A 26,419-nucleotide genomic window follows, 5' to 3' on the forward strand; every position below is an offset into this window, starting at 1 on the left:
AATTAAAACTACAATGATTTATCACCTCACACCTGTCAGAATGGGCTATCATCAATAAATTTATGGAAGTGTTGGTGAGGGTGTGGAGGACAGGGAACCCTCGTGCACTGTTGGTGGGAATGCGGATTGGTATAATCACTGGAAAGCACTATGGTGTTACCTCCAAAAATTAAAAATGGAATGGCTTTATGACCCAGTAGTTCCTTTTCTGGGAATATACCCACAGAAACCCGAAATAATAATTCAAAAGAATGCACGTACCTCCATGTTCGTTACAGCAATATTTATAATAGCCAAGATATGGAAGCAGCCCAGGTGTTGTGCCCATCAATAGATGAAGAGTGAATAAAAAAGTGGTGGTACAGATTAACAATGGATTACTACATGATTATTAAAAAGAAGGAAATCCAACCTTTTGCAACAGCATGGGTGGACCTGGAGATTATTATGCTAAGTGAAATAAGCCAGGCAGAGAAAGAAATACCATATGATTTCACTTCTATGTGAAATCTAATTAACAAAATAGAAACAGACTCATGGATACAGAGAACAGACTGACAGTTGTCAGAGGGGAAGGAGTTTGGGGGCTGGGTGAAAAAGGTAAAGGGATTAAGCAAAGAAAAAGATAAACTCATAGACAGACAATAGTGTTGTGATCACAGGAGGGAGAAGGCTTGGGAGGTAGAAGAGGTTAAAGGGATAAATGGCGATGAAAGGAGACTTGACTTGTGCATGTGTAATGCAGTGTATGGATGAAGTATTTTGGAATGGTACACTGAAACCTATGTCATTTTTTTAACTTATATCACCCCAATAAGTTCAGTTTTAAAAAAAGAAAATTAAAAATACTCCTTGGACTTAGTATCCCCTTTCTGCCCATGTACCATGTATTCTCCCCACTATAACAAAAGGCTCAGGAAAAGTTGCCTCTGTTACTTACTTCTATTTCATATTGCCCAACCACTGGAATTCAGACTTTCATTATTTCAGCTTGCACTTTAACTTTTTGCATGTTTTCATTTTTCCTTGTGCTCACCCCTACTCCTGCAGTTCTTCAAAATTATTAGTGATTTTCAAACAAATGATTCCCCTGCTTAAAACCAAGGTAGTTAGGGATGGGTCCAGAGTTGTAAAGTTGTTCAGATAATTCTAATGTGAAATAGACTGAAAACCACTGCTCTAGTGGCTTCTCTCATACTCCTAATGAAATCCAAACAGTTTTGATCTCCCTTCCCTTCCCCTCTCCTCCTTTCCTTCCCTCCCCCCCTTCTCTCTTTCAAGATTTTAGGAGAGAGAAAGGTGGTGGGGGAAGAGTGGCAAGCCACAACTTGTGGTTGTTGCTTGTTGTATGTACCTTAACTGGGCAAGCTGGGGGTCTCGAACCAGCAACCTCAGCATTCCATGTTGATTCTTAATCCACTGCACCACTACAGGTCAGGCTGTATGGGCCTTCTTTAAAGATGATGGTGCTTTGTTGTTCTAATCACTATCTCTAGCACTAAAACAGCGCCTACTATTGAACATCATACCTGTTCAATAGATACTTGTTGAATCAATATTTTCTAGATACTGCTCTTTTTTTAAATTTTATTTATTGATTTTAGAGAGAGACAGAAACATTGATCTCTTCCTGTATGTGTCCTGATAGGGCAGGGGTCGGGAACCTTTTTGGCTGAGAGAGCCATGAACGCCACATATTTTAAAATGTAATTTTGTGAGAGCCATACAATGACCCGTGTATGTTACGCATTATCCAATAAAAATTTGGTGTTGGCTCCAAAAGCTGTGATTGGCTCCAGCCACCCGCAACCATGAACATGAGCAGTAGGAAATGAATGGATTGTATAATACATGAGAATGTTTTATATTTTTAACATTATTTTTTATTAAAGATTTGTCTGCAAGCCAGATGCAGCCATCAAAAGAGCCACATCTGGCTCGCAAGCCATAGGTTCCTGACCCCTGTGATAGGGGATCGAACCCATAACCTTTGCATATTGGGGTGATGCTCTAGAGTTATATGGCCAGGGCTATAGACAGACACTGTTATTTTTCTGTAGTTGTGATAACCCTATAATAAATACTGTTTAGGTTGCAGGCATTTTTAGTCTTCAGGAAGGCTACTACTATTTATTGCCTGACCTGTGGTGGCACAGTGGATGAAGCATCGACCTGGAATGCTGAGGTCACCCATTTGAAACCCTGGGCTTGCCTGGTCAAGGCACATGTAGGAGTTGATGCTTCCTGCTCCTACCCCCCCTTTTTTTTCTCTCTCTCTCTCCTCTATCCCCTCTCTCTAAAAATGAATAATAAAAAAAGAATGCTAGTACTAAAAGTTCTATTTGAACATATGTCACAGGCTTGCACAGTCTAAATATTTCATCTTCCAGCACTGTCTACTACTTTTGCTGTCAGAATGACTGCTTCCCCTTGTTTCTGTCTCTTGACACTTACACCATTGACACTTCTGCTCTTTTCTGGTGTTCTCTTTCTGCTTTTGTTTTGTGTAATTTTCTTTATTTGTTTTCTTTTTTGTTTTTTGTTTTTCTGAAGTGAGAAGCGAGGAGGCAGAGGTATACTCCCGCATGTGCCCTACCGGGATTCACCCGGCATGCCCACTAGGTGGTGATGCTTTGCCCATCTGGAGTGTTGCTCCTTTGCAAACAAAGCCATTATAGCACCTGAGGCAGAAGCCATGGAACCATCTTCAGCGCCCAGGCCAACTTTGCTCCAATGGAGCCTTGGCTGCAGGAGGGGAAGAGATAGAGAAAGAGGGAGAGGGAGAGGGAGAGGGGAAGAGGGAGTGAAGGAGGGAAGGAGAGGGAGAAGGATGGAGAAGCAGATGGGCACTTCTCCCATGTGCCCTGGCCAGGAATCGAACCCAGGACTTCCACATGCCAGGCTGACGCTCAACCACTGAGCCAACTGGCCAGGTCTGGTCTTTTTTTTAATTTTTTTTTATTGATTTTGAGAGAGAGAGAGAGAAAGAAGGGGGAGGAGCAGGAAGCATCAACTCCCATATGAGCCTTGACCAGGCAAGCCCAAAGTTTCGAACTGGCAACCTCAGTGTTCCAGGTCGATGCTTTATCCCACTGCGCCACCACAGGTCAGGCCCAGGGCTGGTATTTTTTATGTTGTTACTGATCACTGTTTTCTGTGAATAAAAAATACTGGTCTTAACCAGTGTTACCAGTCAGTAAGGGACTCTATGGGTAAATACACTACTCATAGAGTATCTAGCACATCTGTGAATTATATGCCTTTCTTGTCTAATTATTCTTTTTTTTTTTAGATTTTATTTATTCATTTTAGAGAGGGGGAGAGAGAGAGAGAGAGAGAGAGAGAGAGAGAGAGAGAGAGAGAAAGGGGGGAGGAGCAGGAAGCATCAACTCCCATATGTGCCTTGACCAGGGAAACCAGGGTTTTGAACCGGCAACCTCAGAATTCCAGGTCGACGCTTTATCCACTGCGCCACCACAAGTCAGGCTTGTCTAATTATTCTTGCTGGATGCTGGTGGCTGCTCCATTGTTGTGAAACACCAAGATGGAATTGATGGGGAGGGTCAGACTTTAAAAGGGAAGATGGATATTAGGGGAGTATCTTTGGAGAGAGGCAAGGGGGGGGGGGAGAGAGAGAGAGAGAGAGAGAGAGAGAGAGAGAGAGAGAGAGAGAGAGAGAGAGAAAGACAAGAACATGGAAACTGCTTCTGTATGTGCCCTGACCAGGGAATCCAACCGGCAACCTCCAGCTCTGGGGCTTTGAGAGGACACTCCAACCTACTGAGCTGTCCTGCTAGGGCTTAATTTCTTCTTTATTTTCAGAGAGACAGAGAGAGGGGAGGAGGAAGGGAAGCATTCATTTATTGTTCCACTTAATCGTGCACTCACTGGCTGCTTCTCATGAACCCTGACCAGGGTTCGAACCCGCAACCTTGTTGTTTTGGGATGATGCTCTTAACTGACTGAGCTAACTGGCCAGGGCTGAAGGTATCTGTTTCTTAGGTCCGAGTTGAAGCCTAATTGATGAAGAGTTGAGATTTTATTGCATCACGGACCCCACAAAGTTTTTCTGAGAAAGTCCAGATAGTATTTTGGGCTTTGTGGGTCCTATGGTCTCTGTCACAACTACTCTGCTTTGCTGGTGCAGTGCGGAAGCAGTCATAGATGCTGTAAACAGATGACTATGGCTGTGTTCCATAAAACTATTTGTAAACACTGAAATTTGAATTTTATATAAATGTTATATGAATAATACATTTTAGTTTTTTATCTACTGCAGCATTTATGAGAAATATATATTTAATCATTTTGATGACGAAATTTCTCATATAAATTTGTTCTTCCTTATTGCTGACTCAGCTCCTGGAACTTTTGGAATTTCCTAAATGTTGAGCAGTGTCTGTCTTTTTTTACATTAATGAACTTGGCTTTTGGAAAGCACCTAAGGATGGTTGTAGGAGAACCAATCATATAATTAGAGGGTTGGACTTTTTATCCCCCCAGTTAAAGTTGACATACAATATTATATTCGTTTCAGGAGTACATCATAGTGATTAGACATTTATATAACATGGGAAGTGAAGGGTTGAAACTTTTCAATCCCATGCCCTGACCTCTCCAGGAGGGGAGGGGGATGGAGGTTGAATCAGTCCCCAATGGCCAATGATTAATCACAACGATGTAATGAAGCCTCCATAAAAATAAAAAGGATGGGGTGGGGTTCAGAAAGCAGCCAGGTTGGTGATCATGAAGAGACGCAGAGGGTGGCAGGCCTAGAGGGGGCGCCAGAGCCCAGCACCCTTCCCCACGTACCTTGTCCTGTATGCTTCTTCCATCTGGCTGTTCCTTAGTTACATCCTTTTACAGTAAGCAGTGATCTAGTAAGTAGTGTGTTTCTGTGGGTAAGTGAACCATTCTAGCAAATTCATCAAACCCAAGGAGGTGGTCATGGGAACCTCTGATTTATAGCCTGCTTGTTCAGAAGTACAGGTGACACCCTAGGCTTGCATTTGGCATTTGAGTTGGAAGGGTTCATTGGTACCTCTACTGTGTAGCCCAGTTGGTCAGAAGTTCAGTTAACCTGGGCTTGCAGCTAGTGTTTGAAGTGTGTGGTGGGGGAAGGGAAGGGGCATTCTTGTAGGCTTGGACTCTTAGCCTGTGGAATCTGATGCTGTCTCTCCTGGTAGACAGCATCAGGATTGAGTTGAATTCTTGGACACCCTGTTGGTGTCTAGAATTGATTGTTTGTGTGGGAACACCCCCCTCCCCCACAGTGGAATTAGTTCCAGGAACCCCAGTTCATCTTTAAATCATTTAAAAGGATAAAAAAACATTCTTAACTGCAGGGCCATACAAAACCAGGCAGAAGGCAGGATTTGGCCCTGGGGAAATTAACAGTGATGACATTCTTATGTAGTTTTGACCTGAGAAGTCAGATTCTTGGCCAATAGTCCTTTTCACTCTCCACATTATAGATGCTGTGTTTAAACTTTTAATTTTTGGTGTTGGTGATTAATGGCCTCTTTATGACGTTTACCTGTAACTTATTTCAAAGAACTACTCAGCTCCTTATGTTGGTGTCTTTGCCTCTGTTTTACCACCTTACTGCTGGCCCACATTTGAGATGGCCATTTACTGTGTCTTTACAATATTGCTTTTTGTCCTGATGCCACTGTAAAATAGCATGTTTTTGTCTGTTTGAATAAGTATTTCTTTCCAGCTTGTCAACAGATGTTTGAGGCCCTGCCTCCACCACAGTTCACTGGCTGCTGCGGTGGACAGAGCCTGAGGTCTTCTTTCCTTGAGCACTAGGGTCTCTGAGTTTGCCCTTCCTAAGTGTGGGTGGTCAGCCCCTTGCATGGCAGCCAGGAAGTGCTGGGAATTCAATGGCCCTGGGAGCATCCTTCAACCAAGCAAGTTGGATAGATAACCCAGCTTTCTCTTTCCTTAGTGGGACAATTGAAAGGCATGTTTTATGCGATTCTTCAAAGTGTCTCTAGCAGGACTAACTCCAGTTATCCACAGCTTTTTTTTTTTTTTTTTTTTTTTTTTTTACAGAGACAGAGAGTCAGAGGGATAGACAGGGACAGAGAGATGAAAAGCATCAATCAATAGTTTTTCATTGCGCATTGCGACACCTTAGTTGTTCATTGATTGCTTTCTCATATGTGCCTTGACCGCGGGTCTTCAGCAGACCGAGTAACCCCTTGCTCAAGCCAGCGACCTTGGGTCCAAGCTGGTGAGCTTTTGCTAAATCCAGATGAGCCCGCGCTCAAGCTGGTGACCTCGGGGTCTTGAACCTGGGTCCTCGGCATCCCAGTCCAACACTCTATCCACTGCGCCACCACCTGGTCAGGCTATCCACAGCTTTTAGTAAGGCCTTAATAGACTTTTCTTTCTGTGACTCACTTTTTCTATCCCCTCAAGTGTGCTCCCTGGTTCTTGCTTCCCACAAATAAGTTCTTTGCATAAAAATTCTTAACTCAGGTTTACCTTTTAGGGCAGTAGTCGGCAAACTCATTAGTCAACAGAGCCAAATATCAACAGTACAACGATTGAAATTTCTTTTGAGAGCCAAATTTTTTAAACTTAAACTATAATATATAGGTAGGTACATACCTTATCGAGGTAGCGCCCGCACGTGGTAGCCACACTCAAGGGGACAAAGAGCCGCAGTTTGCTGACAACTGTTTTAGGGGAAACCAAATGATTTAATTCAGTGTTGTTGTTTTTTTGTATTTTTCTGAAGCTGGAAACGGGGAGAGACAGACAGACTCCCGCATGTGCCTGACCGGGATCCACCCGGCACGCCCACCAGGGGGCGATGCTCTGCCCCTCTGGGGCGTCGCTCTGCCGCGACCAGAGCCACTCTAGCGCCTGGGGCAGAGGCCAAGGAGCCATCCCCAGCGCCCGGGCCATCTTTGCTCCAATGGAGCCTTGGCTGCGGGAGGGGAAGAGAGAGACAGAGAGGAAGGAGGGCGGAGGTGGAGAAGCAAATGGGCGCTTCTCCTATGTGCCCTGGCCGGGAATCGAACCGGGGTCCCCCGCACGCCAGGCCGATGCTCTACCGCTGAGCCAACCGGCCAGGGCCTAATTCAGTGTTTTCTGATGATGATGATTAGGGGACAGGGGACAGGCTTTCCCCCCACTGGGAGTATATTGGGAGTATATGATATAGCTTCCTGAATGGTTGACATTGGTATTAGAATACCACAGAAGTGAGTGAACTGAGGTGTAGGGAAGAAAGCATTATATACCTGCCTACTTTTAATTCAGTCCAGCTCAGCCTTACTCTATGTGGTTATTACCATTCTTTGCAAGAGTTATCTTTTCCTGCTCTGGCTCTGTATTCTTGAAATGTAAACCATCTATATCATGTGTGACCATTTACCTCACATATAAAAAAAGAGTCAACCTTCATTGTCTGTGAACTAGGTCAGATTTATTGTTTCTAAAAGTTAGTTGACAAATTCTGTGCTGGAAAATAATTTAAGATGCCGGATACTATACAATGTTTCACAATTGGTGAGTGGTAAAATTGCAGTAATATGTATTTCTGCAGCCAAACTTTCACATAATTGACTGGGTTTTCACAAAACAAATATTAAAATTTTTATTTATTTTTAGAGAGGAGAGAGATACAGAGAGGGAGAGAGAGGAGAGAGAGACAGAGAGAAGGGGGGAGGAGCAGGAAGCATCAACTCCCATATGTGCCTTGACCAGGCAAGCCCAGGGTTTCGAACTAGCGACCTCAGCATTTCCAGGTTGACGCTTTATCCACTGCGCCACCACGGGTCAGGAAATATTAAAATTTTAATATGGCAATGTAATCAGAAACAACTATAATTCTCCCAGTGGAGTACTTCTGATTAAAATGATATATTTTAATGTCTGGGGAATTGAAAGTCTTTTTTCCACAACTTGTAATGTGTTTCTTCCATATTGAGAACATAAATTTCACCATGGAAGGTGTTTGTGGAAATTTGATTTCTTACTTCTTGAGGCTTTCAGATAAGACAGACTGTGTTCCAGATGAGCCTGACCAGGCGGTGGCACAGTGGATAGAGCGTCAGCCTGGACACAAAGGACCCAGGTTTGAAACCCCGAGGTTGCCAGCTTAAGCATGGGCTCATCCGCTTGAGTGCGGGGTCGCTGGCTTGAGTGTGGGATCATAGACATCCTATGATCACTGGCTTGAGCCCAAGGTTGCTGGCTTGAGCAAGGGGTCACTGGCTCAGCTGGAACCCCTTGGTCAAGGCGCATATATGAAAAAGTAATCAGTGAACAATTAAAGTTCCACAACAAGTTGATGCTTCTCATCTCTCTCCCTTCCTGTCTGTCTCTCATTCTCACTCTAGCTAAAAACAAAAAAAATTCCAGATTAATATATGCTTTTAAACTTATTTTCTAAAGTTGATTAACTCTTCTTAAAGCTAAGTTAAAATGATCTTTATTTATATTAGGATCATGGTAATAGTTTCATTTATGCTTTGTAAGAATATTATTTTCCAGGGTGTTTTCTTCCCCTAGAAGGCTTTGTTTGGCTATTCTTTTTTTTTTTTTTTTTAACATTTTTTCCTTTTTTTGTTTCATAGTTTTTTGGTTTTTTTTTATTTTTCCTTTGGTTTGAGAGAGAGAGGGAGAAAGAAAGAAGCTTGAACTCATTGTTCCATTTAGTTGTTCCACCTAACTGAACACTCATTGGCTGCATCTTGTATATTCCCTGACCAGGGGTTGAACCTGGGTCCTCTGAACACAGGAGCTATGCTCTATCTACTGAGTCATCTGGCCAGGGCCAAAATATTTTCACTTTTATTGCTACTTTAAAAACTAGCACAAGTTAGATTTTATGTGTATTTTGCCAGTTTACTGTAAAGGTCTGCCTTATCTAGGGGTAGCAAATTCTGTGTAAATTAATTCTTAATTTGGCTTCACTTAACTGCATAAGGCTACTGAATAATTTGATATTAACTTTTTCTGTTCCACTTGTACCAGATTATATTGGGGGGAAATGTTAGCATGACTTGACAGATTACTTTTCTTGGAATATATTTGGGACATTGTGTAGGTTGGGAAGTAGGGGTTTTTTTTCTGTTGTTTTTCTTTCTCTTAGGTTATAGTGTTTTACTCATAGGTGGTTTTTTGCTCTTCTTCAATGAGGCTGTTGGTTTTTGTTCACTTTGGTTCCCTATCTTTTCACCACCCCTTACCCAACTCAATATAATTCTGCTGCCTCACAAACCTCAGCCTTCTCATCTGCTTCATCATCAGAATGTTGTCCACTGCTCATAGCTGGGCTCAGAACCCACCAACTCCATTTCATTATTTATCCTTCACATTCCAGCCCCATGGTTCTCTTTGTTTTCTGAGTGGTTACAGAAAATATTTACTCTGCCCTCCATGGGTCTAATATTGAACTGAATTTAGGCATTATTAGTGGCCCTGGGTCTCCTGCCTTAGCTACCTTGTATGCTGGCTTTTCAGGGCAGACAGTGCTTCCTCAGCTGGTTAGTATTTCTTTTGTACCTATCACATAACAGGCATTTAGTATTTAATTGTTTGTATTAAGTACCCAATTTGATTTTCTGCTTTTAATTTCTCTCAAGGTAATCTTGGTGATTTTTAAGTGTTTTGTTTGTTCATTTATTTTTTTTTATAGATGTAAAAAAAGATTGGTCTGACCATGCTCTGTGGTGGGAAAAGAAGAGAACTTGGCTTCTTAAGACACATTGGACCTTGGATAAGTATGGCATTCAGGCAGATGCTAAACTTCAGTTCACCCCCCAGCACAAACTGCTCCGCCTGCAGCTTCCCAACATGAAGTATGTGAAAGTGAAAGTGAATTTTTCTGATAGAGTCTTCAAAGCTGTTTCTGACATCTGTAAGACTTTCAGTAAGTATTAGGTCAATTCTTCACAAAAGTCTGAGCTGTGTGGTGTATGTATGCTGTGACTGAAAACTGACATTCGGCTTATCTCAAGTGGGGAGTGGAGTGAACTGTTTATATGGATATGTGAAATTTTTACTTTCTTCTTTAAAGTTTTTATATTGAAGATAAATGTTGCCTTAAAGTAGAACAGAAGGAATTAAGAAGATTCTTTCCTTACTAGAAATATATAAGGTATTTTATTGTTATGTAATATTTCATTTGGTGACTTATGTTTATGGGAAGGAGAAGAGAACAGGGAAGGAAACAGGTATTATTTTCAGAGGGATGTAGCTTTTACGGTGTTTCCTTCACAAAAGTCACTCTTTGATTTTAGCGATTCAGGCAGATGATGTCACTTCCTTCATTAAAGGCTGACACAGCTCCTAAGGAAATGACTCTTGAGTACTATCTTCCTTAACCGGTCTATGATTTGAACGCTGTTGTAGTAATTCTACTTATGATTTCTGAAATGAGATGTGCATTAATTTTGGCCGACCTGGTTATATCATGTGACTGGAAGTATTCAGCCATCAGAGAAAATTTGAACTGTTGCCTTTTTCACTAGTATTTAACTGTTTTGCTACAGACTAGGGCAGCGATTTTTAGCTGGTGTGCCACAAAATTTTTAAAATATGCTATATCTGCCTGTTTTGTCAGGGGCTCTGACCTCTTTATTCTTAGACTGTCAAATTAAAAAACCACAACAGCCAACACAACAGTAGCCATCTGGTGTGATTGAATCAGAATTACACCTTTTTTTTTGTCACATCAGCAAAAAAATAAATTTTTTGGTGTGCTGTAGAACTTTAATAATTAGTAGTTTGTGTGTCATGAGATGAAAAAGGTTGAAAATGCCTGAAATTATGTTTTATATGTTTACTGGAATTTTTGAGGAAAATTAAAATAACAGAAAAGTACAAGTAATTATATAACAATTACCTATTTCTAGAATTAAGCTAATATCATTTTGCCAAACTCTTAAGTCAAAATGATATGGGGGGGGTAACACACAAAACAGTATACAGACATATACTGTAGAATTGTGCACCTGAAACCTGTATAATTATGTTAACCAGTGTCACCCATATAAATTAAATTAAAAAAATATATAAGAAAAAGTTCTTGAGGATATTCTCTTAATTCCTCTTTGAAAATCAACTATCATAAATTTGGTTTGTATCCTCCCAATACTTTTAACAATATGTAAACACACATACACATATATGCATGTATTCATATCTGTGTGTAAATATACCCCCAAATAATATATATGTTACTTCCATTGCTCTGTGGGTATTTTCTTAATACAATTTTGAATGTGTGTACAGGAATTTCTTTTGAGCGTTCAAGTAAAAAGTACTGTTGTTTTAAGTGTACATTTAATTTACTTCAGGGTACTGTCAAATTGCTCTCCAAGGTGGTTCTGCCAGTTTACATTCCAACTCACAATGTATGAAAACCCCTTGCTCCAAATCGTCACTAGTACTTGAATGTTGTCAGTTTTTAGTGTTTGCTTCTCTGAGTGAAAAAAATAAATTATTTCATTTTAGTTTATAAAGTTAAGTAGTTTTTATATCTTTATTGGCCACCTATTCTGTTTCTTCTATTTTGAATTGCCTGTTTATTAATTTTTAAAATAAAGACAAATGATATAAACAAGTTTTAGAGTAGTTTTAGGTTCACAGCAAAATAAAGGAGAAAGTACAAAGTTTCCATTTATCCCCTGTCCCACTGTCAACATCCCACACCAAAGTGGTATGTTTGTTGCAATAGATAAGCCTAAATCGACTCATTCACTGGAGAACAAAATTTTTGTTGTATCCACAAAAACACTTGTTCTTACCTAATTCGAGAGTGCTGGTCTCAAATCTGACATTAATTTTTCTTTGTAAGCTACTGTGTTTTGCAATTCAAGATTTTAGGTTTTCATCTTATTGTAAAATTTTCAACATTTAGTTTAACATAATGAAGTAGAATGTCTTCTTGGGCATCATCTTTGTGAAAATATAATAATTTATATAATGCAGTAAATACACTGATACACTAAAAGATATGATTGCATCAGAATTTGTCTACAATTTCAAAATAGAACATATTAAAACACTTATTTTAATCGTAAAATTTGCGCAAAACTTATTTAAATTCTATTCGGGCAAAAATTTGCATTTGTAGCTCTTGTGTTTGTGTACTTGTTGAGGACAATCTTGTTTGATGCTCCAGCAGTAGTCTGCTCATTACTAACAGCTCCAAGATTTTCAGGAAACTTATCAAGGTGACTGTTCAGAAAGTGAATCTTAACGCTCATGTTACATCCAATGTCACAGAAAGCCAACAGCATCCTTTGAACCATAGTTTCCTGCTTTTTTGTTGCCAAGGAAGTTCTTTGTAACTGCCACAGAAGACTGCCATGCTGCTTTCTCCTCCTTATTCATCTTCCTAGCAAATTCTTCATCACGTATGAGGGTTCAAATTTGAGGTCCATAGAATACACCTGCTTTTATCTTCTCAGAAGACAAGGCAGGAAAAGCAAAAATAATATGTTGAAAGTATTCACTTTCTCTATTCAGAGCCCGAACAAACTGCTTCATTAAGCCAAGTGTGATGTGAAGTGGGGGAAAAATGATCCTGTCTCAATTAACTACAGGTTCATTCACAATATTTTGCATCCCTACTTACAAAGCTTCACATTTTGGCCACTCCTTCTGTGTCCAATGTTTCTCCTGAGCTCAGCTATCTCACAAACACAGAAAGCAAGGATACTTCGTGAAACTTTTCTGTTGTCCTAGTAGGAAATTTACCATTTTAAGATCCACACAAACGATCCAGTTATGCTCCTCATATTTCAGAAAGTCGAGGACAATTTTTTTTGTTTTGTTTTGTTTTGTTTTACAGAAACAAAGAGTCAGAGACAGGGATAGACAGGGACAGACAGACAGGAACGGAGAGATGAGAAGCATCAATCAATAGTTTTTCGTTGCGCATTGCGACACCTTAGTTGTTAACTGATTGCTTTCTCATATGTGCCTTGACCGCAGGCCTTCAGCAGACTGAGTAACCCCTTGCTTGAGCCAGCGACCTTGGGTCCAAGCTGGTGAGCTTTTGCTCAAACCAGATGAGCCTGCACTCAAGGTGGCGACCTCGGCGTCTCTAACCTGGGTCCTTGACATTCCAGTCTGACACTCTATCCATTGTGCCACTGCCTGGTCAGGCTCGAGGACAATTTTTATGTCATTATAATCTTGCAGATGAGTTGAATAACCAATTGGAACCGCTGAAAATTTGCAATATATGCACGTGTCACAAATGATGAAATATTGCGCCTTTGACGTTGAAGTGTGTAACAGCCACATACATATATAACAGGAGGTATCAGGACTATTCTTACATTTACGCCTACTCAAAGAAGCCATGATTCAATCTTAAAACAAAATAAGAGGGTGTTTTTATCAGATAATAATTTTTTACATTTAAAAACAACTATAATTATGTAAAAGTGATGTTTGTAAAACATTAATTGCCTTGTGGTTATGTTCAATCCAAGAGCCGTAGCTTTTTAACTTCAATTGAAAAACCAATGCATGCCATTAACTGTAACAAAAAGAAATTTAAATTGCATAAAAACTAGAGCATGCACCAAAAAACAGATTTCAGATTTGGAATCAGTGATGCAGAAATATACAGAAACAGTTCTAAAACCTCATGCAACAGAAAATGAAAAAAAAAAATTGTTCCCCAGTGTTATTATTATCCAAAGTCAGTGTTTTACATTATTACATTTCCTCCTGGTGTCATATAGTGAATGGCTTTGAACAAATGTGTAATGACATATATCCATCATATTATGTCATGCAGAGTAGTTTCACTGCCCTAAAAATCTCTTGTGCTCTGTTTTTTCCTGCTTCCCCAGCCTTTGGCAACCACTAATTTCTTTACTATCTTCGTACTTTCCAAAATGTCTTATAGTTGGAATCATAGAGTATATAGTCTTTTCAGATTGGTTTCTTTCACTTAGTAATGTGCATTTACGTTTTCTCCATGTTTTCTCATGGCTTGACAGCTCATTTCGTTTTACTACTAAAAGGTATTTCATTGTCTGGATGTACCAAAGTTTATACATTCTCCTATTGAAGGACATCTTAGTTGTTTCCAGGTTATATAATTGTAAATACAGCTGCTATAAATATCCATGTGCAGGATTTTGTGTCAACGTACATTTTCATCTCCTTTGGGTAAATACTAAGAAGTGTGATTGTTGGATCAGATGGTGAGAATGTGTTTAGTTTTGTCAGAAACTGCGAAACTGTCTTCCAAAGTAGCTGTATCATTTTATATTTACACCAGCAATGAATGAGTTCCTGTTGCTCTAAATTGTCACCAGCATTTAGTATTGTCAGTGACTTGGATTGTGACCATTCCAATATATACATATTGATATATGGTGTGGTATCTCATTGTTTTAATCTGCATTTTCCTGATGACATATAAAGTGGAGTATCTTTTCATAGGCTTCTTTGCTCTCTGTACATCTTCCGTAATGAGGTGTCTGTTAAGGTCTTTGGCCTATTTTTTATTCAGGTGTGGTCTTAATGTTGAGAAAAGTTCTTTATAATTTTTGGATAACAGTTCTTTATCAGATAAGTCTTTGCAAATATTTTCTCCTGGTCTTTGGCTTGCCTTTTCATTACCTCTTGACAGTTTCTTTCAGAGAGCAGAAATTAATTTTAATGAACTCCAGCTTATCTGTTCTTTTTTGGATTATGCTTTTGTTGTACTTAACAGGACATCGCCAACCCTATGTTATCTTCTAGGAGTTTTATAGTTTATTTATATATATTTAGGCCTGTGATAATTTTTGTGAAGGTGAAAGGTCTAGGTCTAGTTTTTTTCTCTCTTTTTTTGCATGTGGATATCCTGTTTGAGCATCGTTTTTTGTTTTGTTTTTTTAATTATGTGATAGTTGGCAGTTTCTTACAAAGCTAAACTTAGTCTTACCATATGATTCAGCAGTTGTATTCTTAGGTATTTACTCAACCGGTTCAACTTTTTCTTTTTTAAGGGAGAGAGACAAGAAGCATCAACTTGTAGTTGCGTCATTTTAGTTGTTCATTGATTGCTTCTCATACGTGCCTTGGCTGGGGAGTGGGGAAGCTCCATGTGAGCCAGTGACCCCTTGCCAGTGACCCACACCATGCTGCTGAGCCTATGTTCAAGCCAGATGAGCCTCTGCTCAAACCGGCGACCTTAGGGTTTCAAACCTGGGACCTCAGTGTCGCAGGTTGATGCCCTCTCTGATATGCCACCACGGGTCAGGCTGATTCTCAGCTTTGACCCCATAAAATCCTACATGTGTAAACTCTTAGATATAGACAACAGAGTGGTGGTTACCAAAGGGGAAAGGGTCCAGGGAGGACAAAGAGTATATATAATAGGTCAAATATATGGTGATAGAAGGAGACTAGACTTTGGGTGGTGAATACACAATGGAATGTATTAAGTTGTGTATATGAAACACAACTTATTACCAATGTTACCCCAATAAATTTAATTTAAAAAACTTAGAAGGAGAAAAATGATCTTTTCTCCATTGTTTTGCCTTTGCTCCTTTGCCAAAGATCAGTTGACTATATTTACATAAGTCTATTTCTGGTCTCCCCCTCACACATTAAAGGAAATGAAAACAGTATGTCAAAGAGATACCTGTACCCCTATATTTCTAGAAGCATTATTTATAGTAGTCAGTATTTGGAAACAACCTGAGTGTCCTTCAACAGGTAAATGAATACAGATGTGAACGAATGAACACACAATAGAATTTTATTTACCCATAATACATAGTGGAATAATGGAAATCCTGTCATTTGCAACAACATGAATGGACCTTGAGAGTATTATGCTAAGTCAAATAAGTCAGAAAAAGACAAATACTGTAAGATCTCACTGTGGAATGAAAATAAACTACACAAAACAAAAACAAAAAATAAAGATTACTTTTTCTATAAAAGTAAAGATGAAAAACAAATGGAGAATACTTAAACTACTGTTAACATTTTCTAGTTTGGGCTATTCTGGTGGGTGTGGGGTAATATCTCCTTGTGGCTTCAGTTTGCATTACTGTAATGACTAATGATATTGACTATCTTTTCATGTGCTTAATTGCCACCATGAATATTCTTTAGTAAAGTAGCTCAATCCTTTGCCCCCCCCCCCTTTTTTTTTAGGATATCTATCATTTTACTGGGTTGTAAGCATTTTTGCATATTCTGGATATGGAAAATTTATTGGATATGTTTTACAAATATCTTAATCTCTGGCTTACCTTTTAATTTGATTAAGTGTTTATTGAAGAACAAGTTTTAATTTTGATGAAGATCTCTTTAATGATTTTTGTTCATAGATTTAAAAAAGTCAAACTTTTAGCAACTTGAATCTAGCAGTATATAAAAAGCTTAACACATCATGATTATGATTAAGGTTTATCTCAGATATATAAAACTTTCTATATCCATTTGAAAGACTGTAATTGTCATCAGGTGGGAATGTCATGTGAATGACCAGATGATAAGAGAGGGATGTTGAGACCTTCAACTAGAATTACTGATTTGTTCCTACTCCTTTCACTTTGGTCAGTTTTATTGTGGTATTCTTACTGGTATATACACACATTTAGAATACGTCCTCTTGAAGACTTTACTTTGTTATCACTGTGAAATGATCTTCTCCATTCCTGATAATACTGTATCTTTTTCTAGCGTATTTCTTTTCATCTGTATCTTTAAATTAGATTTCTTATAAACAACATATAGTTAAGGCTGCTTTAAAAAATCTATTCTGATAATCCCTACTCTTTTATAAACTTTTAGACCATTAATATTTGTGGTTATCAATATAGTTGGGTTTAAATCTGCTATCTTCTTTCTTATATGGTGTTTATTTTTATTTTTTTGTGTTTGTTTTCTTTTGAATTGAGGAGGGTTTGTTTATGATTGTATTTATATCCACCTGTGCCTACTGTAATAGCTATACTACTTTTATTTTGTCTTATTAGTGGTTGCTCTTGGGTTAACAACATGACTTTTAATTTATTCACAGTCTATGTTCAAAGAGTGTAATATACCATTTCATACATTGTATAATAACCTTTTAACACCATAGTTCCATTTCTCCTTTCCTGTCCTTTCTATAATTGTCATATATTTTACTTTCACATATGCTAAAACCTAGAGTATCTTATTTTCCCCTAAAACAACAATTGTCTTTCATAGTATTAGAATAAGCAAAATGTTTTTTTGCAATTACCCACACATTTACTACTTTTCAGTGCTCCTTCTAAGGATAACTCTCTGTGTATTTGGATTTCTTCTATAGTGCACGTCTGCTAGTGGTGATTGTTCCCCCCACCTTTTGTTGTAAAATCTTGATTTTGCTTTAATTTTTGATATTGCAGCTGAGTGAAGCATTCAGACCCCCTCTACCCCCCCTAGTAACTTACAGATGTTTTTCTAGTATCTTCTAGCTTGTGTAATTTCAGAGAAGTCTGTTGTTGATCTTTTATTTGTTCCCCTGTATGTTTTCTCTGTTAGCCTTTTAGAAATTTATATTTATCTTGGTTTTCAGCAGTTTAATTCTAATATGTCTCGGCATAGTTTTCCTTAGGTTTATTCTGTTCTAGGTTCGTTGCCTTTCTTAGGTCTGTGGATTTATGATCTTCATCAAATCTGGATAATTTTCAACCAGTAGCTTCTCAAATAATTTTTAGTGTTCCTTCTCACACCTTCTATCCTTTGTGGACTCTAGTTCCAAAGGTCACTGATACTATATTTCTTTTTTCAGTTTTTATCTTTGTGCTTCATTTGAGTAGTGTCCGTTGCTGTATTTTTAAGCTCATTTGATTTTCTTCTAATATGATAATCCCATCCAGTGTATTTTCCAACATTTCAGATGTATTTTTTTTTTCATCACTAGAAGTTTATTTTTGGCCTTTTTAAAATACACAGATCTTTTATTTTCCTCATTATGCTTTCCTTTATTTTAACATGAAGTGTATTTATAATAGCTACTTCAGTATCTTTGATTATTGATTCTATCATTATAGTTGTTTCTACTTCTGTTACTTTCTTTTTTTCCTTTAACTCCTGGTATGGGCCATATTTTCCCACCTCTTTATATCTGGTAATTTTTTATTGAATACTGGACTCATTACAGTGTACATTGTTGGTACCTGGATTTATTTTAAGTAGTGTTAACTTTTGGAGGGATTAACATCAAATTCAAATCAGTTGGATCCCCTTTGGTGCTTGCTCTTAAGTTGTCAGGGTAGGTCCAGAGCTGCCATTGGACTACAACTAATTTCCTTCTGGGGATTCTTTTCAGTACCCTGTACTAGGAGGCCTTTTCACTCACTGATGCACAGATTAGTATCCAGCCAGACTCCAGTATGTAATTGCAGACCCCCAGAGCTCTCTGCGGAGCTCCTGTCTCTCCAGTACTCTGACTCATAAATTCTAGTCATTTCTTGGCTTCCGGGAACTCCATATCAGATCTCTCAAGTCAGTAAGACCCGGTTCTGTTTGCCCCTCCTGTCCCTGCACTACTTCTAGGCAGAATGCTGGTGTACTCAAAGGGCTCCTCCTGTTTTTTTCTCTTTTCTCCTGTGCTTCTTGTCTAATGTCTGAAAACTTTTCTTTTCCTTTTTTATTGGTTAAATAATGCAGAAAGTAAAACCTGGTCCTTATTGCTCCATCTTAGTGGAGACCCTCTATTTTTAATTTATCCTTGATTTTTGTCTAGTTTATACATCTTTTGAAAGCTATCATTTGCTCAGTGAAACATTATTTATAATAACCATTTCTTTCACAGAAATTTCAAATTGAACATGGTCAAAACTGAGCTCATAGCATTCCTTCCCAAATCTCTGTGCTCCCCCTTCCCTCACTGTCACTTAGAAGTTTCCGTAGCAGGAGGACCACCATCCCAGATACACATACTAGAAACCCAGGAGTCATCCTTAGCGCCACTCTCTTCCTCACCTGCACCTCTTTAGTCACCTAGAACTGTTACTTTTGTCTCCCAAGATATATCCTGAATCTTTTCACATCTTTCCACCTCTGCCAGCACTACTGCTCTAGTAGACCACATCACTATCCTCTCTCCCTTAGATGTTCCAACAGTTTCTTAAACAGTTTTCCTTTATCCATTCTTGTTCAGAAACATTTAAAACATTTTTATCAAATAGATGCAGAATTAAAGTTTAAAAGGCCAGCCACAGCCCTGGCCAGTTGGCTCAGCAGTAGAACAGGAGAGGCAACCATCTGCTTCTCCTTCCCTTCCCCTCCCCCTTCTCTTTCTTTCTCTCTCTTCCTCTCCCATAGCCATGGCTCCATTCAAGCACATTGGCCCCTGGCATTGAAGATGGCTCCATGGAGCCTCCACCTCAGGTGCTAAATATAGCTCAGTTGCTAGCAGCCCCAGATGGGCAGAGCATTGGCCCCAGATGGGGATTGCCAGTGATCCAGTCAGGGCTCATGTAAGGAGTCTATCTCCCCTACTCTCACTTTAAAAAAAAAAAAAAAAGGTTGGCCCTAAGCACATTGTTAACCACTTTTTTTTAAAGTGTTTCTGACATTTAGTACTATTATTCTAAATAAGATGCTTATACTGTTATTTCTTGATTTATTAGTTTTAGGTATCTGTTCATTTCCTTTTACTCTACACTTTTACCCCCTTTAATTTTTTTAAATGTATTGATTTTAGAGGGGGGAACAGAAATATCAATTTGTTGAAAAGCATCAACTTATACTTTTGTCACTTTAGTTGTTCATTGATTGCTTCTCCATATGTGCCTTAACTGGGGGGCTCAAGCAGAGCCAGTGACCCCTTGCTCAAGTCAGTGACCATGGGGTCATGTCTGTGATCTCACACTCAAGCCGGCAACCCCTTGCTCAAGCTGGTGAGCCTATATTCAACTTGACATGTCTGTGCTCAAGCTGATGATCTTGGGATTTCGAACCTGGGACCTTAGTATCCCAAATCTCTGTCTACTGCTCCACCATTGATCAGGCTATGCTGCTCTATTTTTAACTTTAAAAAGAAACCAGATATACCTAGAAGCTCTTGAGAAAGTGATAGAATTTAAGGAACAAGCATTTATTTTTAATGTGATTATGTGATTTTTGCTGGTTAGTATTTAAGATGTACTTACTCCCAAATTTGTTAATAATTCAAAAACAGTTATGTTCATCTACTGTCTGGTAACCTCTCTGTTCAAGACAGTTTTTTGGTAATTCTATTTTCATGTTTCAGAAAAAAATTCCCCAGAAAATAACCTGTAAAATACAGAACAAAACAAAAACCAAATGAGTATCAGTGTTCCTAGTGGTAAAATTTAGATAATCAACAGAGAAACAATCTATGTAGTTATTAAAAGGTTTATTTGAGGCCCTGGTCGGTTGGCTCAGTGGTGGAGCATTGGCCTGGCATGTAGGAGTCCCGGGTTCAATTCCCAGCCAGGGCACACAGGAAAAGCGCCCATCTGCTTCTCCACCCCTCCCCCTCTCCTTCCTCTCTCTCTCTTCCCCTCCTGCAGCCAAGGCTCCATTGGAGCAAAGTTGGCCCCGGGCGCTGAGGATGGTTCTGTGGCCTCTGCCTCAGGCGCTAGAATGGCTCTGGTTGCAACAGAGCAACACCCCAGATGGGCAGAGCATCGCCCCCTGGTGGGCATGCCGGGTGGATCCCTGTTGAGCACATGCGGGAGTCTGACTTCCTCCCCGTTTCCAACTTCAGAAAAATACAAAAAAAAAAAAAAGATTTATTTGGATTTTTTTTTTATACATGGGATAAAGTATATATAAAATTAAAAAATAAAAGTCCAAACTTGTTTGCAGTGATTGCCACTGTTAATCTTTACATGCAGATTAACTTTTTTTTTTTTTTTTTTTCATTTTTCTGAAGCTGGAAACAGGGAGAGACAGTCAGACAGACTCCCGCATGCGCCCGACCGGGATCCACCCGGCACGCCCACCAGGGGCGACGCTCTGCCCACCAGGGGCGATGCTCTGCCCATCCTGGGTGTCGCCATGTTGCGACCAGAGCCACTCTGGCGCCTGAGGCAGAGACCACAGAGCCATCCCCAGCGCCCGGGCCATCCCTGCTCCAATGGAGCCCTGGCTGCGGGAGGGGAAGAGAGAGACAGAGAGGAAGGGGAGGGGTGGAGAAGCAAATGGGCGCTTCTCCTGTGTGCCCTGGCCGGGAATCGAACCCAGGTCCTCCGCACGCTAGGCCGATGCTCTACCACTGAGCCAACCGGCCAGGGCCAGATTAACTTTTGATTAGAAGAAATCTAATAGAAAAATGAGCAAAGGAAGGAAATGTATATAAATGGCCAAAAATACTTGAGGAAATATTGTACATTATATTTGGAAATATAAACAACGGAGGTAAACATACTGTTTTCCAAATAAGTAAGCTTTAAAACATGACATTTGCCCATATTGCTCACTTTTGCCTTAAATTTATTAAAACATTTGATCCAATAATTCTACTTCAGTGAATTCCTAATGAAATAAAATATGGAGAAAAAATATACATAGATAGATGTTTGTATAAACTATATTATTTATAAAGGACTCAGTATTAGACGAATGGTTAAATTATATAATTTACACAGAATTTTATACATCTATTAAAATGATCCCATTTAGCCAGTCATTTCATTTTTCAAGAACAGGTTATTTGTGCGCGTGTGTGTGTGTGTGTGTGTGTGTGTGTGAGAGAGAGAGAGAGAGAGACAGAGACAGAGACAGAGACAGAGAGGGACAGACAGACAGGAAGGGAGAGAGATGAGAAGCATCAGTTCTCTGTTGCGGCTCCTTTGTTGTTCATTGATTACTTTCTCATATGTGCCTTGATAGGGGGGATGGGGGAGCGAGTGACCCTTTGCTCAAGCCAGCGACCTTGGACTTTAAGCCAGTGACCTTTGGGCTCAAGCCAGCAACCACGGGTCATGTCTGTGATCCCACCTCAAGCCAGAGACCCTACACTCAAGCTTGTGAACTTGTGCTCAAGCCGGTGACCTTGGGCTTTCGAACCTGGGTCCTTCCGCATCCCAGTCCGACACTCAATCCGCTGCACCACCACCTGGTCAGGCTCAAGAACAGGTTTTGAAGGACTTGATTATACTGTTTGTAACTTCCAAATGATTGTATAATTTTTAAAGTTAGAGAAAAGCATAAACACCTAATACTTACAGAACAGTTGTTATGTGCCTGCCCTGTTCAAGGAACTTTACCTGTATGAATCATTTAGTTTTCACAACAGTCTCCTGAGGCGTGTTGTTATTCTTATTTTACAGACAAGAAAACTCAGACATTGACAGGCTGAGTAGCTTGCCCAAAGTCACACAGCAATAACTAGTAAAGCTGAGGTGTGAATCGATAGTTTGGCTGTGTACTTCCACCTCAAATTGTGCTTCATCAGTCCTGTAGCAGTGTGGCCCGTCCTGCTTTCAGGTTCCCTTACAACCAAAGAGCTTTTTAAATTTATAATACTGGGTTGAATCTGGTGGATATTGTGAGCTCCAGAAGGTACAAACTCTACTATAAAACTTTGATCTAGCAACCTAGCAATCCAAGAGCATTACAAGTTATAGAGTGAGTTGTATTTGGTTCATTCAGACCTTGACATAATGTAGTGCTGTCAAACATGATATAGAGACCCAGTGCTTCTCCCTTCTGCTTTTTTTCCCTTGGCTTTCATGATCTTTATGTTCTTTATTTTATAACTATTTTGGTATAATTGATATAAAATAAATTGAACCTATTTGAAGTGTACAGTTTGATGAGTTTTAACACGTTTATATCTGTGAAACTACCATAATCAAGATACAGAACATTTTTATCAGCCCTCACTCAAACTGTAGCCAGATACTCACTGATCTGCCCTGTCACTACATATTTGTTAATTTTTAAAATTTTATGAATTGAATCCTATAGGATATGTCCTTTTCTAACTGGCTTTCCTTTTTTCTTAAGTGAGAAGCTGGGAGGCTGAGACACAAAGTCCTCTGCATGTGTCCCAACCAGGATCCACCTGGCAGGCCTCCTAGGGGATGAGGCTATGGAGCCGCCCTAAGCGCCTGGGGCTAACTTGCTCTAACTGAGCCATGGTTGCCATAGAAGAGAGACAGAAAGAAAGGAGAGGAAAAAAATAAAAATAAAAAATAATTAAAAAAAAAAAGAAAGGAGAGGGGGAGGGGTGGAGAAGCAGATGGTCTCCCCACCGGAGTGCCCTGGCTGGGAATTGAACCCAGGACATCCTCGGGTTGTGCCGTGCCAACGCTCTACCCCTGAGCCAACGGGCCAGGGCCTAATTGGCTTCTTGAACTTAGTGTAATAGTTCAGAGATACATTCAGGTTATTGCGTGTATCAGTAGTTTGTTTCCTGTTACTGATGAGTTGTGTTCCATTGTATATTCCATTGTGTGTTCCACTGACATGAAAAGAAAACATTTTGTTCATCCATTTGGGTTATTCTGGTTTGGGCTTTTATGAATAAAGTTATTACAGATGTGCTCATTTTCTTGAGTAAAGAACTGAGAGAGAATGTTTAAGTTGTGTGTGTTCATAAGAAAACTTTTTTAAAAACTATCTCATTTCACATTCCCACCAGCTGAGTCTGAATGTTAGTTTCCTCCACATCCTTACCAACACAGGGTATTATCAATAATAATGATGGCTACTCTGATGTGTGTATAATGCTATCTCATGGTTTTAAGTTGTATTTTCCTGACTAATAATGTTGCGCATGTCTTGCTTAGCCATTCTTTTGTACTCGGGTGAAGTACTTCATGTCTCAGTTATAAGGGTTCTTACTATTTTTGGATATAAGTCCTTTGTCAAGTATATGTATATGTTATGTGAATGTTTTGTGTATACAGCTTGCCTTTTTGTTATCTCAACAATATTTTCTTTTTTTGAGAGAGAGAGAGAGAGAGGAGGAAGGACAGACAGGAAGTGAGAGAGATGAGAAACATCAGCTTGTAGTTGCAGCACTTTAGTTGTTCATTGATTGCTTCTCATATATGCCTTGACCGGGGGCTCCAGCTGAGCCAGTGACCTTGGGATCATGCCTATGATCCTGCGCTCAAGCTGGCGACCTCGGGATTTCGAACCTGGGTCCTCAGTGCCCAGGTTGATGCTGTATCCACTGCACCAGTGCCTGGTCAGGCTCAACAATATTTTTTAAAGAACAGGGCTTTGTTTTTGGCTTTGTTTTTCTTTGTGTTGGCGGGAGATATTTTTCGGTGGTGTGTGTGCATGTGTGTGTTTTATCTAGCTTTGTCTACTTATATTTTCTTTTAGCTCTGTGATCCACTTAGAATTAATTTTTGCATATTGTATCAGGTAAGGACTAATGTTCTTAAAAAAAAGACATGATTCTTGTTCAGCACTCTTGAAAAGATTTTCCTTTTGAATTGCCATGGCACCCTTGTTCAAGGTAATTGACACCTACCTATATATGAGTCTGCTCTGGGCCCTGTCTTCTGTTCTGTTTGTCTGTGTCTTATCATTTAGCCAATAACTGCACTGTCTTGATTACTGTAGCTCTATGATATATTGAAATCAGGTACAAGTCCTCCAACTTTATTTATTTATTTATTTATTTGTATTTTTTTGAAGCTGGAAACGGGGAGAGACAGTCAGACTCCCGCATGCGCCTGTCCGGGATCCACCCAGCACGCACACCAGGGGCGACGCTCTGCCCACCAGGGGGCGATGCTCTGCCCCTCCGGGGCGTCGCTCTGCCGTGACCAGAGCCACTCTAGCGCTGGGCCAAGGAGCTATCCCCAGCGCTCGGGCCATCTTTGCTCCAATGGAGCCTTGGCTGCGGGAGGGAAAGAGAGAGACAGAGAGGAAGGGGAGGGGTGGAGAAGCAAATGGGCGCTTCTCCTATGTGACCTGGCCAGGAATTGAACCCAGGTCTCCCGCACGCCTATCGCTGAGCCAACCAGCCAGGGCCAACCCAACTTTATTTTTAATAATTGCTTTGACTATTCTAAAATTGTTCTCATTTTCATATAAATTTTACAACCAATTTGTGAACTTGTACAAAAAAGCAAGTTGGAATTTTGAATTGGATTCCATTGAATCTTTAGCTCACTTTGGGGAGAATTGACTTCTTAACAATTCTTGCAATTCAGGGACATGGTAATATATAATATTAATGTAATATATACCTATTTGAATTGTCTTTAATTCTTTTTGTTACTTTCATTTAACTATTTGCTCACATGAAATCAGAATCAGATGGCTCACATGAAAATGAATAGAATAAACATAGAAACTTGTAGCCATTTGAAACAAGGCAGAAAAGTTTGACTCAATTAAAATTTTGAGATTTAGTAATGATATTTTCATTACATTTATTGTATATGCAACATGAATGAGGGCTGCCATGTAATACAAAAAAAAATTCGCATGGTTCTATGTAAAAATAAGTAAGAATTCTTTTATTTTGTACTATAGATCATTATCTTTCCACTTTGAGGTCACCGCATTTGTAAGATAGGTATGAATTAAGAGTGCTTTAGTAGATTATTTTTTTTAATGTCCTATTTCAGCCCTGGCCATGTGGCTTGATTGGTTGGAGTATCATCCTGATTAGCCAGGGTTGCGGGTTCGATCCCTAGTTGGGGTACATGCGGGAATCAACCAGTTGAGTGCAATGGAAGGGAAGAAAAACAAATTGATGTTTCTTTTCCTCCCTTTCCTCTTTCTAAAATCTAGAAAAATTAAAAAAAAAACCCAAAATGTTATATTTCCTTTTGCATGGCATTGATAAGTGGCAAAACAAACACATGTACTCAGAAGGAAATTACAAATTCTTATTTTGAAATGGATTAATAGATGGATTTACCAAATGTAAAGTGTTTAAATTTTCTGTTATTCTAGTAAAATAATGTTTTCTTATCTCAACAGATATCAGACACCCTGAAGAACTTTCTCTTTTGAAAAAGCCCAGAGATCCAACAAAGAAAAAAAAGAAAAAGCTAGATGACCAGTCTGAAGACGAGGCTCTAGAATTAGAGGGGCCTCTCATTACTCCTGGATCAGGTGAGCCTCTCTGACTGAGCAAGGGTTCAGTGAGAACCCTGGGCTGGAGGCCTGTGTCTTTTTAATAGGGAGTACATGGATTACGTACATCAGGAGAGGGGTCTACTTAAAAAACTCACCTTCAGCATCTTTTCCCTCACCACCAGAGTGTGTCCTGTGCACATTGTCATGTCAGGTGCTAACAGTTGCATCAGTCAGTAAAGATAAAGGCCAGTTCTCTGCTCAGGAAGAATCATCAAGGGGGCAGTATCTTAACTGGGCGCAGTTCCTTGCTTTTCAGATATTGGATAGTATTTCAGTATTTAGTCTCTTTTTTCTGTGTTCTGTGAAAATCACCACTATTTTGTTCAGATTTTTTACTTTTGTCAGGTTAATTTAAAACCTT

The 26,419-nt window shown here is 39.5% G+C and overlaps 1 protein-coding gene across 6 annotated transcripts in view; it reads left to right on the forward strand.

The window, feature by feature from the left end:
• Positions 1-26,419, forward strand: part of FERMT2 (FERM domain containing kindlin 2) — a 92,781-nt gene that overhangs the window by 35,265 nt on the left and 31,097 nt on the right. For all 6 annotated transcript variants that reach the window (XM_066273747.1, XM_066273748.1, XM_066273750.1 and 3 more), the window contains exons 3-4: positions 9,659-9,892; positions 25,900-26,034. In XM_066273747.1, the coding sequence (XP_066129844.1) occupies positions 9,659-9,892; positions 25,900-26,034 (369 nt within the window). The remainder of the gene's footprint in view (positions 1-9,658; positions 9,893-25,899; positions 26,035-26,419) is intronic.

The sequence above is a fragment of the Saccopteryx bilineata genome, chromosome 4, assembly GCF_036850765.1.
Source record: "Saccopteryx bilineata isolate mSacBil1 chromosome 4, mSacBil1_pri_phased_curated, whole genome shotgun sequence".
Classification (NCBI taxonomy): domain Eukaryota; kingdom Metazoa; phylum Chordata; class Mammalia; order Chiroptera; family Emballonuridae; genus Saccopteryx; species Saccopteryx bilineata.